The sequence below is a fragment of the Panthera tigris genome, chromosome E1 (assembly GCF_018350195.1).
Source record: "Panthera tigris isolate Pti1 chromosome E1, P.tigris_Pti1_mat1.1, whole genome shotgun sequence".
Taxonomy (NCBI): Eukaryota; Metazoa; Chordata; class Mammalia; order Carnivora; family Felidae; genus Panthera; species Panthera tigris.
The window spans coordinates 40,757,777-40,771,433 of NC_056673.1; the positions used below are offsets into that span (position 1 = coordinate 40,757,777).

Below are 13,657 nucleotides of genomic sequence, written 5' to 3' on the forward strand. Positions count from 1 at the left end.
GGAGCTAAGCCAGGCAGGATTTCTGGGGACGGCTGAAGACATCACCTGAATTCAACGCTGGGATTCCTGTTCCGTGTAACTGTTAGTGCTCGGGCCCAGGCCCAAAGTGCCAGGTGACCATCACGTCCTTTCTGCACATCCCCTCCCAGCCTTATATCTTCTCTCTGGTTTTTCTCCCACGAACAGTTTGACTTTGGGGACACCATGGTCCACCAGGCCATCCACACCATCGAGTACTGCCTGGGCTGCATCTCCAACACCGCCTCTTACCTGCGGCTCTGGGCCCTCAGCCTCGCTCATGCACGTGAGTGTGTTTCTCCCAGATTGAAAATTAGGTTTTCCCCTTCTCTGGGCACTCTCTCGGATGCGGAGCTTAAATAGAGTGGAAATAACATAAAGGCGCTGGAATTATTCAGACTCCTGAGTCCCAGGGGAAAGATGTCCAGATGGGAGGACCAGCACTTTTGCCAGATTTAGCTATGCACGGTGGTCCTGCCCAGGTTGCAGGAAGCCACGGTGCCGCAGACACTTCAGGAGAGGGATGACGGAGCAGAATCCAAGGCCCGCAGCACCTCTTGCCAAACTGAACCGGATGTCCTGTCTCTCCCCATTCCCCAGAGCTGTCTGAGGTGCTTTGGACCATGGTGATCCACATCGGCCTCAGCGTGAAGAGCTTGGCAGGAGGTTTGGCGCTGTTCTTCATTTTCGCCGCCTTTGCCACCCTGACCGTGGCCATCCTCCTGATCATGGAGGGCCTTTCGGCTTTCCTCCATGCCCTGCGGTTACACTGGTGAGGAACAGAGAGTTCGGGGGCTGCGGACGTGTCCTTGGCTGCACTGAGGGCGGCTTTACTCTTGTACAGAATCCAGAGACGCTAGGAAGTGTCTGCTTTCATTCACATCATTCTGCCCGATGACCTATGTCAGGAGTGAGCATCAGGAAGTGTCCCCACAAAAGCACAGCTCACCTTTCAGAGCCCCCCAAGGGACAATTCTCTGGTGGATGTTGTCAGATTCCTTCTCCCTTTAGCATTCTTCACTGCTCTTGAGTATGGCTTAAAAGACTGAGGCTGTTGGTTGGTTTGGTTGTGGTTTTTTTTTTTTTTTTTTTCCCCTTTGGCATAAACTTTCTCCTGTCTTCAGAGCGATGCAAGCAACTCTGGAGTAGATTCGCAGTCCAGGAAAGTGCTAGAGCACACTGTACCCCAGTTTTGTCCCCCTCGTTCTGTCATTGTGCCAGTGTCTTTGGGGCAGACCCCTAGCAGTTGACATAGGTAGGGGGATTCCTCGTTCCATAATGTGGAGCTCAGTTCACTGAAGCAGCACCTTCACAAGGACAGGTTTGGGATTTGTTTGTGTTCTTTAATGTAGTTTGTGGCTCTTAATGGCTCTGCACAGAGAGAGCCAGCTCAGCCCCAGGGAGTAGGAGAGCTGGCGTCTGGTCCAGGCAGTGACCCTGTGACCTCAAGGTAGCATTGCCAGATTTAGTGAATAAAATTCCGGGACACCCAGTTAAATTTGAATTTCAGATACACAATGAATTTGCATTGGGACATGGATATGGGACATATTCATGCTAAAAACTAGGCATCCGGTACTTTATCTGGCTTCCCTACCTTAAGCTCTGGAAGCTCTGGACCCTCTCCCTAGAAAAACATCCCCCACAGCAGTTTTACCCGTTTAAGGGGTCACAAACTCACTGGCCCTACATTAGGAACCCGCAGATGAGACGGGTCTGTGTGGTGCTAGTGATCTCAAGCTCAGACAGGGCGTGGAAGGTTTTGTGACATCAGTTTTCTAAACCTGAACCCAAGGATCGTCTTCCCCAACCCCCTTTTCTTTGACTTTTCTCCTGACTTGGTTATGCTGAGCCCCCTAAAAAATTCCTGTTTGCTGTTGTAAATGACAGAGGGGACTGGGAGGCATGTAAGGACAGGCCGTAGCTGGGACTTACCCTTCCCTCAAAAGCTCCTTTTAAAGAACCCGTCCTGCTACGTCGGTCAATATTCTTTCTCTGGCTGGCTTTCCTCCTCCTTGCCGCCCTCCTCCCCACCCAGCTGTTGTTTATTTACTGTCCAACCAGGAGGTTAGGAGCGCTGTGTGGCTCAGGCTGCTGGCACGCTACCCTGTTCTCAGCTTATCAGCGTTCTCTCCCCAACACACTTCCTCAGCTGCTCGGTATGAGGGAATGTCTGTGTAACCAGCCTGTGGTGACTCACTGTTTCTTCCTTCCTTTCCCGGTCACTTCTCTGTCTCCTGAGCCCTGGGCTTGAGGGGCCAGTCACTACCCCACCTGAATTCCAGCCCAAGTGGGGAGCCTGTTGCCTCCTCCCTGGGCGGGCTGGGGAGCAGTCAAGGTGCTGGGTCAGAACCGTCTAAGCAGTGAACTGAGCATACCCCAGGGCGAGGAAGGTCACCTGGGCTTGGGCCTACTTTCCAGAGTGAGCTGAGGCAGCTTGGGAGGTCATGTTTTGTTGCCAGAAGGATTATTTCTTCCTCGGGCTCACCTGTGGCCTTCAGGTGAAGGTGTCTTCTCATGTCCTTACCAGTGAGCCCAAAGACCTGATGAGTGACAAGAGAGCAGACTTCATTCAGAATTAGGCACCACGGGGTTTGAATTCCAGCTCTGCTGGATCTGGCTGGGTGACCCTGAGGAGAGCACTTACCTCCCTGAACCTCAGTTTCTCTCATATGCAGAGAGGAGGGTATCCATGTAACATGGTTGCCATGATAATTATGAAATTAATGCATATACCAAGCGACTGTCACTGTGCTCAGACACATCGTAAACTGGTGTTCAAGTGTGGGTCACAGCCACCGTGCTTAAAAGTGGGGTGCCCTGTGGGGAGGGCATCTTGGCTGTGGTCCCTTCTAAAGAAACTGCATTAAGTCTGTTGAGAGAGAGGGGACACCCCAGGGGGAGGCACATCTGAATGCCTGTAGTTTTCAAGAACAGGCTCATCAACAAACTTGTAGGTTTGTTTGTTTGGGTAGTGGAAGGATCGCATAGAGGAGGAAAAAAACCAAACAGCGAAACTCCTTTATAGAGCTTTCAGAATCCCATCGTTGGAGGCTTATTTGGAGAATCGCCCTTAGTGAAAGGGGGTGAGTGACCCGGGTGCTCATGCTCCCCCTTCTGGCCGAATGAGGATGTGCTGCAAGGATTCCCAAGTCTTCTAGTCCACCAGGACTGCAGGAATTCTGAGTTGTGGCCGTCTTGTGAGACGGGACAGCTGGTCCTGCTGCAAGTGGCTGCAGGGACATTGCTGCTATTTTTCCTGGTGTCTGGCCTGGGCATCTTCCAGCCTGTCACTTTACTCCTGGTTGTCAGCTGGGGTTTGCTGATTCTGATGTAAGGGCTACCCATTTTACAGGTTTGGATGTCTTCAGTGAGGACAAGAAAAACAACATCTGCTTTGGTAACAAACAGAATCTCACTAGTGAGATTCATGTAGGGTCCTTAGGTGGTGGGTGATATATTTGAAAACATTAGTGAACAGGTTACTTTACCAACCTAATTCTGTTGCCTTCTGTGTTACACGTCTATTTTTGCTTACTATAATTAGCTGTCTTTTCTTTCTCAGAAAAGGCAAAGGTAGGGAATATGATTTGTAGTTGCAACTGTGGACACCAAACTGACTTTAGTAGAAAGACTGTTGCTCCATGGCCTACCTTCAGGAACCTAATCCCTTCTTATCTAGCAAATTCCACATATGTATAGATGTGCACACTTGCACACTCACAGATTGTTTGAAGGCCAAAGGAAAATGGGGACCAAATTGCTGTAAGGAATGTAGTGGGGCCACAGCAGGACACCATGGGATGGTTGCAGGAATGGCTGGCCCAGGAGAAGTAGGAACGCCTGAAGTACAGTTCCTGGCTGCCATTATTGCCTTGACATTTGGGCCATCAGACAGATATGTGTGCCAGGCCCCGGACTACTCAGAGAGTGGCAGAAAGGGCCAGTGAAGCGGCTCAGCCCAGAATCCTCTTTCTAAAACTGCTTCCTTTCAGCCACAAGCCTGCCAGGAAAGGGAGGAGGCCCAGGACTCCTTTCTCCTTCCCTCACTCAAGGAAACAAGGTTTCCTGTTACATAGCAGGAATGAATGCTCTGTGGACTCCCACTTACCCTTCTGGGTCACTGGGTGGCCTTTGCCAGGTCCTGGAGCTGGAAGGGGTGACACAGAAACCCATCCGACTTCCTGAGGCCCTCCTCCCAACTGTGGAATTCTAGAGGTACTTTTCAGTGACTTGAGGCCCTGGAGGCTCCCTGAGTAGTATAGCAGGCCCTTAAAATAGGAGGGACCTGCAGGACAGCCAGCAGGGCCCTGTGGGCCCCAGCGCAAAGAACTCTGTGTTTGTACTTTCTCAGGAAGCACACATTTCCCTGGTTGGGAGGGAGACGAGGGCGGGGAGCCCAACAGGGAGATTGCTTTCCAACTTTGTTCTGGGAGGATGGGGTGAGCGAGGCTGAGCAGGGAGGTGACGTCAAGCTGACCCCGAGATGCCCAAGATGGCCCTGGACACGTGCCCCCCTTACTACCCACTGGGCCCCATGGATAGATGAGGCGCACAGAGGAATGGCAAGAAAAGGATGGTGATCCCATGGGCATCTGAAAATTTTTGACGCTTCTACTTCATTCGGCCAGTTTGGAATTTGAATTGTTTGTGTGATTAGCCAGCCAGGAGATCTCCTCATAGACCCTAAGGTGACTTACCCACCATCTGGCTACATATTGTTGAATGCAAATGGGATGTGAGGCTGTTTTTAGCTGTTCAGAAATGCCCTTCCCATATGCAAACAGCCTACCCAGCACGAAGCATTTGAAGCATTCAGGCCCAGCAGCAGCGGGTGAGAAGTGGGAACCGACCTAATTCCCACAACAGAGGCCTGAGTAGCTGTAGCTTGTAGGACTTCTCTGGGTGTTAGGATATGGGGACAAGTCCAGATCCTGGTTTGGAATCACTCTTGCCGGGAATCCTGGGACTGACTTCAGTTTGAAGCCCCCTCCCCCAGATCCTTTTTCCCTGAGGGGCTTGGCCCAGGGAACTCTCCAGAGTCCAGGAGGCTTGGGGACCTGGGCCCAGCCTGTGGAATGTGGGGCTGGGAGGAGAAGGCTGCCTGTTCTTACACCCACGCAGAAAATTCTATTCACCTCTTGTCCCCAGGGGGTGGAGCTGGCAGCTCCAGTGTTCTCAGCCAGCACCCCAGGGCTGACGGGGCCTCTGAGGACCTCTGCTGCAGACAGCCCTTCCAACGTGCAGGCACCCCACCCCCCACCCCCCACCCCCACCCCTGGTTTGGAGGCAGGATGAAGCCCTGCCCTGCACCAGAGCCCTTGCCTGAAGCCCGCCCCCACCCCCAGCTCTGCCTGTCCTTTTGGGGGCTCTGGTGCCCCCAGGGGCACACTGCACTGAGTGGAAACTATTCCTCAGGGCAGCTCTCCTTGGCTTTTTTTTCCTCTGAATCATGCATTTTTCTGCCCATATTTGGTGGTGATTTGGTTGCTGGGCAGCCATCCAGGGAGTGTGCAGGGGGAAGCACGGGCTGAGCCTGGCTCTGCTGCCGGGAGCGCGGTCTTCCTGCCCCTCAGAGTTTGAAGGGGCCCCAGGGAGACCATTGGGGATGGATCCTGAGCTGCCTGGGAAGGGAGGTGAAGCTCTGCTTTTCCTTTCAGCCCCTGGGAGAAGAATTCGTTCTCAGATGTTTTTTGTAGTTGGAGAATATTTTGGCCATTGCTTGGAGAAGACTTCCCCTCCTGATTTCCACCCCCCTTTCCTGGGAATTTCCTCCTCTAAAGCGCCCATCGCCCAGCGTTTACTCACAACCCTCCCTTCTCCTTCCTCCAGCAAGAAAAGAAACAAACAAGGGTGCTTGCCAGAGCTCCTGCCGCCCAGGGGCTTCTCAGAGAGGTCTACTGGGAGCCCCTGCCAGGAGGGGGGTGTTTAGGGGACACTTCTTCGTTGTCGTTAGAGACCCAAGCCAATCATTTAGCACATGGCTAGACAGAGTTTTGCAGAAACACTCTTTCTTGCTCAGTAGAACAGAGCGAGAATTGAGGACAAACCAGTGTGGAGATGTTCTGCACTCTCGCCCAGGGCAGGTTTGGGGCAGGCCCTGGCTGCAGAAGTGGGGCCTGTGTGCATGGTGGGAAGCGGGCGGGGGCTGGGGCTTGGTGCGCGGCTGGCCGAAGGCTGAGCTCAGCTAGGAAAATGAGGGGAGGAGCATCAGAGCATCTTCCTAGCCCAACTGTGAAATCCCAAAAGGATTTTGTGGAATGACGACTTTCTTTTTCCCTTTCCCCAGGGTCGAGTTCCAGAATAAATTCTACAGCGGAACCGGTTTCAAGTTCCTACCCTTCTCCTTTGAGCACATTCGGGAAGGGAAGTTTGACGAGTGAGCCCCATGGAGGGCTGTGTACCACAGGCCCCCCCCCCCCCGCCCCCTGTCCCTCCACAGTTGTTAGCTCTGCTCCTCTCGCCTGTCGGTTGTGATCCCTGGGTATCGGGGCATTTGTGTCATCCCAGCCACCCTCCCATCTGTGAGTCATTTAGATAGATCCAGCCCTCCCTGGGTCCCCCACCGCCACCAACTTCCTGTGTAGTATAGTGATTTTCTAGAGAGAAGCTGGGCTCTGGCTGTCACTCACACCTACTGGGCACCAGCCTTGCCCTCCCAGCCTCTGTCCAGCCAAAGACAGCCTCTCCTCTGTCCTCTGGTGGTGAGCAAGTTTGCATTTTACGTGTGAGCCCAAAGCCCATGGAAGAAGCACCTTTCACATCCACACTCAGACTTTGAGCCTCCTGTTCCTGCCACTCTAGTCACTGGTTGGGGGTAGGGGTGCTCTTGAACATACCCAACTCTTGGGTTAGCAGGGGCGGGTCCAGGAAGAGGGCACTTCTGTTCTCTGCCTATCCCTCTGGCCTTCAGAGCAGTTGTTAATCGGGAATTTAGCTGGACCCAGCTGTGCCGTCGTGCATGGCTTCTCCCTGTCACTCCCAAGAGTCCCAGGGTATACCCAACACTACCTCCCTAACCTGCACCCTCTCCTCCTCCTTCCCAGAATCCCCTCCTTCCCCCTGCTCCTGTTTGTACCCGGTGTAACAGCACAGCAGGGAGTGACCCAAACAGAGGTCCTGGCTGCCTGCTGTGGTTGGCTGCTGCTTCTCAGGCCATGTGCGGGCCCTGCCACAAGCATGCCCTCCGGGCGCACGGTTCAGACAGAGGCTATTTCTGGGTGCAGACCCCACAACCTTTCCCCACCCCTAATCGTGAGTCTCGAGGGCAAGACTGTAGTCATCAGAGGTGGTTCTGCCTACGGACCTGCCTTGCTCTGCCTTCCACTGCCCCTCCCACTTCCACTGGGGTCCCAAGTCAAGGGAGTGGGGTCCTGGGCAGGGAAGGTCGGTGCCATTTACAGTTTGCTGATTGGAGGCGACCGCCAGGGCCACAGTGCCCCTGGTTGTGAGAGCCTTGCCCTGTGGGCCGATGGTGAGCACCCCCAAGGGCCACCTCTCCTGTTCCCCCCATGCCAGGCTATGGCTCTCAGGGCCTTGTAATCATGTGTTGGCACAGCAGCCCGGGCTGCTTCAGCCAAATCGAACCCCGTGGCCCTCAGTGGTCAAGATAATCCCCTGAATTGGCCAGGCCCCTGCCCTCCTCCTACCCTGGCTTTTCTGAGTTACTTAGAGCTGCTCACGACTCTCCTGGGCATGGGTCACCCACCCCCGCTTCACCATGTGCTGGCCAGTGTGACCTGCCCCGACTTTGTGCAGATTCCCTCCCCTCCGGGCTGGTGGTTTACATGATGCCCTTTGCTCTGTTTACAGCAGGGTTTGCCTCAGAGCTCTTTGTCCGGAACCCTGCCGGAGGCCCTTCTGTTCACACGTTCCCGTGCTGAATAAAGTGTGTTTGACTCTACCAGGAAGGCTGTCTGTCCCTGTGCCCCGTGTTGCACGCCCCTGCCCCTCCTCCAGCGTGTCTGCTTTCCTGTGATCAGAGGCCACAGCTGCAGTGGCCCGGCCGGGCCGTTTGTGAAATTGTCACCTCTCAGGTTTCCCAGGCGCGTTCCCCTCCCTCGATCCCAGCAGCTTTGCAGATCCTGCCTTCAGTGGGGAAGGGACTTGAGGGGATCATCCTCACCCCCCTTTCCCACACTACCCACCCAGACAGCGGGGGAAGGGGGAGGCTGGACATCTGCCTGCCCTCCTCTCCCTCTACTCCAAGTGTGCTTTCCAGGACTCAGTACTGCCTGGCTATCTTGAGCCCTGATGCCCTTGGCCTTGGTGTGAGTGGAAGCTCAGCGTCGTGTTCCTCCAGGCAGCGGGCAATTGTGAGGTGCAGAGGCAGGCAGGCAGGCAGCTGAAGAGCCAGCAGGCAGGGTGGGCTGGGAGGGTGCTGGATCCCTCCTAACTGTGATGTAAGGCACCCACATTCTCGCTCGCCCTCCCTCTCCATGCCTCCTGGGGCCTCCAGGACAGGGCTGCACGAGAACGTGGACAGCGGGCCGACAACTGCTGCCCCAGGAGGGTGAGCAGGGGCAGGAACACCCTTTCGTGTTCCTTATCTCCCCCACCCCCATCTTCGAACACTCTCTTCCCCGAAAGGCCACCTGCCCCAGAATATGCTCTTGGGTGCATCACCCCCCGCTGGCTCCTTGCGTGAACAGTCCAGGATGAGTTTTTTAGCCTCTGCTCTGTTACTGACTCAAAAGGGAGGCTTACTAAGAATAGATATTTGGAATCAATGGCATAGAATTGAATTCAGAGTCCAGAAATAAGCCCTGTTTATGGCCGATCAATTTTCCACACAGGGGCCAAGACAATACAGTGTGGAAAGAACGGTCTGCAACAAGTGTTTGTACAACTGGGTATCCACGTGCAAAAGAACAACTTTGGCCTGGAGCCCTCGCACTATGTGTGTAGGTTAACTCAAAGTGGGTCATAGACCTAAATGTAAGGGTTAAAACTAAAATTCCTAGGGGAGATTAAAGGAAAATGTCTTCATGACCATAAGTTAGGTGATGATTTTTCGTAGACCCCGAAAGCAAACAGATAAAAAGAAGATATGGGCTTTGGTCTGACAAGCTTTTGTGCTTTAAGGGACAGAACCCCGACAACCCTCACGCTGGGAGAAACTGTAAGTCCTATCTAATAAAGGATGTGTATCTAGAATTACAATTCAGTCAAAAAGACAAATACCTTCATTTAAAAGGTTTAAAAAAAAATTAGGGGCCCCTGGCTGACTCAGTGGGAAGCGCATGCGACTCTTGATCTCGGAGTCATGAGTTCCAGCCCCACGTTGGGTGTAGAGATTACTTAAAAATAAAATCTTAGGGGCGCCTGGGTGGCTTAGTTAAGCATCCGACTCTTGATTTGGGTGATTTTGGCTCAGGTCACGACCTCACAGATTCGAGAGTTTGCGCATCAGGCTCTGCGCTGACAGCAAGGAGCCTGCTTGGGATTCCCCCTCTCTCTCTGCGCCTCCCCCACTTGCGCTCTCTATCTCTCAACATAAATAAATTTAAAATAAAATCTTAAAAAATAAAAGGTAAAAAAATACTCCTTAATTTAAAAAACGAAAGGATTTGAAAAGGCATTTCTAGGAAGAAAAACACGAGTAAGCAGTGAGCCCGGGGAATGACACTCGGCATCATTAGGGAACCACGGGTCAACCACAAGGGGATCTGCCACATCAAACCTGCCATGAAAGGCGGTAATTGGGAAGGGACAGTTACAAGTGCAAATGGTGCAGCTCCTTCAGAAAGCGGTCTGGCGGTTCCTCAAAATGTTAAACATAGAATTAACCTACGACCCAGCAACTCGGTTTCTACATCTCCAGCCAAGAAAAATGGAAAAAAAAAGAATGTGCTCAAACTCGGGCACAAGTGTGCATCGTGGCACCGTTCATTCCTCCAAGATGGAAACAACCCAGATGTCCGTCAGCTGGTGAATGGACGAACAGAGGGTGGTGCGTCCATACAAAAGGTGCTCTTCCACAGCGAAAGGAACAGAGAACTGACACGGGCTGCAGCACGGATGAACCTCAAGAGCGTTACGCTGAGAAGCCAGACACAAGACCACATATTGGGTGATTTCGTTTGTGTGAAATGTCCAGAATGGGGAAGTCTGTAGAGACCAGACAGTGGATGGGCTAGCCTAGGACTGGCTCTGGATGGGGCTGGGGCAGGATCAAAATGGGAGTGACAGCTAAGGGGTGCAGGTTTTCTTGCGGGGAATGATAATAATGTAAAATTAGACAATAGCGATGGTTGCACAACTGTGAAGTTGCTTTAAAAAAAAAAACTCATTGAGTTGCATGCTTTAAATTTTTTTTTTCAACGTTTTTTATTTATTTTTGGGACAGAGAGAGACAGAGCATGAACGGGGGAGGGGCAGAGAGAGAGGGAGACACAGAATCAGAAACAGGCTCCAGGCTCCGAGCCATCAGCCCAGAGCCCGACGCGGGGCTCGGACTCACAGACCGCGAGATCGTGACCTGGCTGAAGTCGGACGCTTAACCGACTGCGCCACCCAGGCGCCCCTGAGTTGCATGCTTTAAATTGGTAAACTTTCTGGTATATATCAATAAAATGGGGCAGGGGGCGGGAGACCTAGGGCTTCCCCAGGGAGAAATTCGTCCCTTGTCCAGGCGGAAAAGACCTGAGCTGGCAGGTCATTGGCTGAGCGGAACTGCTGGGGTCTCCTGGTCTTGCGCCGCCTCCCGCCCAGCCAGCTAAAGATGGACTGACCAGGACCTGGGCCATGGAGGGTGTGGGAAATCCCAGGAGCCCTTAGGTAATGGTGGGAAGCAGGATGGATCCATTGCTTCTGTTTTTAAGAGACATGCCCTGTATGCTGCTCCCCTTCTTGTGGAATCCCTGGACCCCAGACCTCTGCTGAGTGAGCCTGTGCTTTGTTCAGGGAATTCTCCTCATCTTGAGGTCATGGAACAAGTGTGGGAGAGAGTGGCTATGGGCCAGCTTGGTGTTATAGCGCTAGGGGACAATGCCATCGCCATTTTCAGGATCCTACTCCCCGTCCTGTCCTTCACTGGGACTGCGCCTCTTTCTGCCCCCAGGAACCCCGTGTGGAAGGGACATCGGAGCTCCACTCAGATTCTCAATGACCTGCCTGCTCTCCCAGCTCCCCAGGCATGTCCTGGGTGTGGGCTGTCCCCTGGTGGCGAGATAAGGAAGGACCCATTCCTCCTCACTCGGAAGGTAGGTGGGATCCTGCGGGCTGTGACAGCTAGGCAGAAAGGGATAAGTGACCCTGGAGGTATTCTGGGGTGCATAGGCAGAAGGTCAGGCTGGCCAAGAACAAAAGAGGAGACAGATGGAGAGCGGAGAGCCCAGCTCACTTGTTCCACGCACAGTAATTGAAAAATAAAATGTGTCATGGGAAAATGATCAGACAGTACAAAAGGCCCGGTTACAAAAGTCCTCCTCCTGCCCTGAGAGTCCCAGTGCCCCACCCACAGCAACCACTGTTTACATGACCTATTAAAATTTTATTTTGAGAGAAGGAGTACAAGTGCGGGGAGGGGCAGAGGGAGAATCCCAAGCAAGTTCCGCACTGTCAGTGCAGAGCCCGATACAGGGCTCAAACCCACAAACTGTGAGATCACGACTTGAGCCCAGATCAAGAGTTGAATGCTTAACCGACTGAGCCACCCAGGCGCCCCTTTCGTTTTTTTAAAGCACAAATGGGAGCTTTCCGGGACACCCAGGGAGGGGTCCCTATGGGCATTGTTTTGCGCTCCTGTCGTAACTTAAAGGGAAATTTCACAATGTCCAGAACCCTTTATGTCCCGCAAATGAAGGAGGAGGATGTCCTCAAATTTCTTGCAACAGGAGCCCGCTTAGGTGGCACCCACCCTGACTTCCGGTACATCTACAAAAGGAAAGGGGACGAATGGTATCTCCATCATAAATCCGAAGAGAACCTGGGAGAGAAACTTCCACTGGCAGCTCATGCCGTTGTTGCCATTGAAAACCCAGCTGGTGTCAGTGTCACATCGTCCAGTAGTCCTGACCAGCGAGCCGTGCTGAAGTGTGCTGCAGGGGCCACCCCTGTTGCTGGCCGCTTCGCTCTGGAACCTTCCCCATCCAGATCCGGGAAGCCTCCCCAGAGCCACCTCATGCTTGGTCTCTACTTCTACAGAGATCGTGAAGACATGGAAAAGCAAGCGCAGGCCGCTGCTGAAAAGGCTGTGACCAAGGAGGACTTTTGGGGTAAACGGAGGGCTCAAGCTCCTGAGTTCACGGCTACTCCACCGGAAGTCGCAGACTGGTCTGCAGGCGTGCTGGTGCGCTCGGGGTCCACTCAGCAGTTCCCTGCCGAAGACTGGGGCGCCCAGCCACCACCGAAGACTGGTCTGTGCCTCCCACTGCTCAGGCCACTGAATGGATAGGAACACTGATGGATGGTCTTGAGCTACTGTTCCACAAAGGCAAACAAAAAGAAATAAGGTTGACAGAAAATAAACAGTTGGGTTTGTTGGTTTGTTTTAATATCTGTTTTTGAGAGACAGAGATTGTGAGCACGGTTGGGCAGAAAGAGAGAGGGAGACACGGAATCCGAAGCAGGCTCCAGGCTCTGAGCTGTCAGCACAGAGCCCAATGTGGGGCTCGAACCCACAAACCATGAGATCCTGACCTAAGCCAACGTCAGATGCTTAACCAACTGAGCCATCAAGCTGCCCTTCAGATTCTAAAAGTTGGGAAAAATAGGGGTGCCTGGGTGGCTCGGTCAGTTTAGCATCAGACTCTTGGTTTGGCTGGGGTCTCACTGTGGGATCGAGCCCCATGTGGGGCTCTGCACTGGCTGTGTGGAGCCTGCTTGGGATTCTCTCTCTCTCCTCCCTCTGCCCCTTCCCCGCTCACACTTGCACACTTTCTCTCTCTCTCTCAAAATAAATAAACATTAAAAAAAAAGTCGGGGTGCCTGGGTAGCTCAGTCGGTTAAGCATCTGACTTTGGCTCAGGTCATAACCTGACAGTTCCCGGGTTCAAGCCTGGTGTTAGGCTCTGAGCTGACAGCTCAGACCCTGGATCCTGCTTTGGATTCTGTGTCTCCATCTCTCTCTGCCCCTCCCCAACTTGCTCTCTCTCTCTCTCTCTCTCAAAAATAACGTAAAAAAAATTTTTTTAAAACAAAACAAAAATGTTGGCGGGGCACCTGGGTGGCTCAGTCAGTTAAGTGTCCAACTTCGGCTCAGATCATGATCTTGCAGTTCATGGGTTAGAGCCCCCACACTGGGCTCTCTGCTGTCAGCACAGAGCCCGTTTCAGATCCTCTGTCCCCCCCTCCCCGCCCCTCCCTCACTTGCGATCTCTTTCTCAAAAATAGACATTGAAAAAAAGTTTAAAAAATAACAATAAAATAAAACACAAATGGGAGTTTGCTATACCCACTGTAATTAAACTATATATAGAACTATGTATGTATAGTTTGCAGAACATCCTGAATCAACACCACACATTTTCCTCATCTTTTTTTTCTTTCAAGCAAATGCTTGATATTTCATCCAGTCGATGTAGCGTAGTTTCTTCATCCAGCCCCCTACTGTCCTCAAAGAGTTCCCAGCCTGGTGGGGAAGATGAGCAAAGAGACAGTGTGACATGTCCACTATAATCAGTGAGGCTCCTGCCCA

General features: G+C 52.8%; 2 protein-coding genes across 9 annotated transcripts in view; both read left to right on the forward strand.

Annotated features, from left to right (window-relative positions):
* Positions 1–7,921, forward strand: part of ATP6V0A1 (ATPase H+ transporting V0 subunit a1) — a 55,711-nt gene extending 47,790 nt beyond the window's left edge. For all 6 annotated transcript variants that reach the window (XM_042967412.1, XM_015540022.2, XM_042967416.1 and 3 more), the window contains 3 exons: positions 187–304; positions 619–790; positions 6,308–7,921. In XM_042967412.1, the coding sequence (XP_042823346.1) occupies positions 187–304; positions 619–790; positions 6,308–6,401 (384 nt within the window). In that variant the 3' untranslated portion in view covers positions 6,402–7,921. The remainder of the gene's footprint in view (positions 1–186; positions 305–618; positions 791–6,307) is intronic.
* A 101-nt stretch (positions 7,922–8,022) lies between these two features.
* On the forward strand, positions 8,023–12,520 carry LOC107180155 (40S ribosomal protein SA-like). Of its 3 annotated transcripts, none has more exons than XM_042967422.1 (3): positions 8,023–9,139; positions 11,081–11,222; positions 11,856–12,520. In XM_042967422.1, the coding sequence occupies exons 2-3, from the start codon at positions 11,156–11,158 to the stop codon at positions 12,413–12,415; spliced, it is 627 nt and encodes a 208-aa protein (XP_042823356.1). In that variant the 5' UTR covers positions 8,023–9,139; positions 11,081–11,155; the 3' UTR covers positions 12,416–12,520. The 3 variants fall into 3 exon arrangements, with proteins under 3 accessions (XP_042823356.1, XP_042823357.1, XP_042823358.1); XM_042967423.1 differs by lacking the exon at positions 8,023–9,139 and adding an exon at positions 9,535–9,987; XM_042967424.1 differs by lacking the exon at positions 8,023–9,139 and adding an exon at positions 10,537–10,565.
* Positions 12,521–13,657: the final 1,137 nt, after the last annotated feature.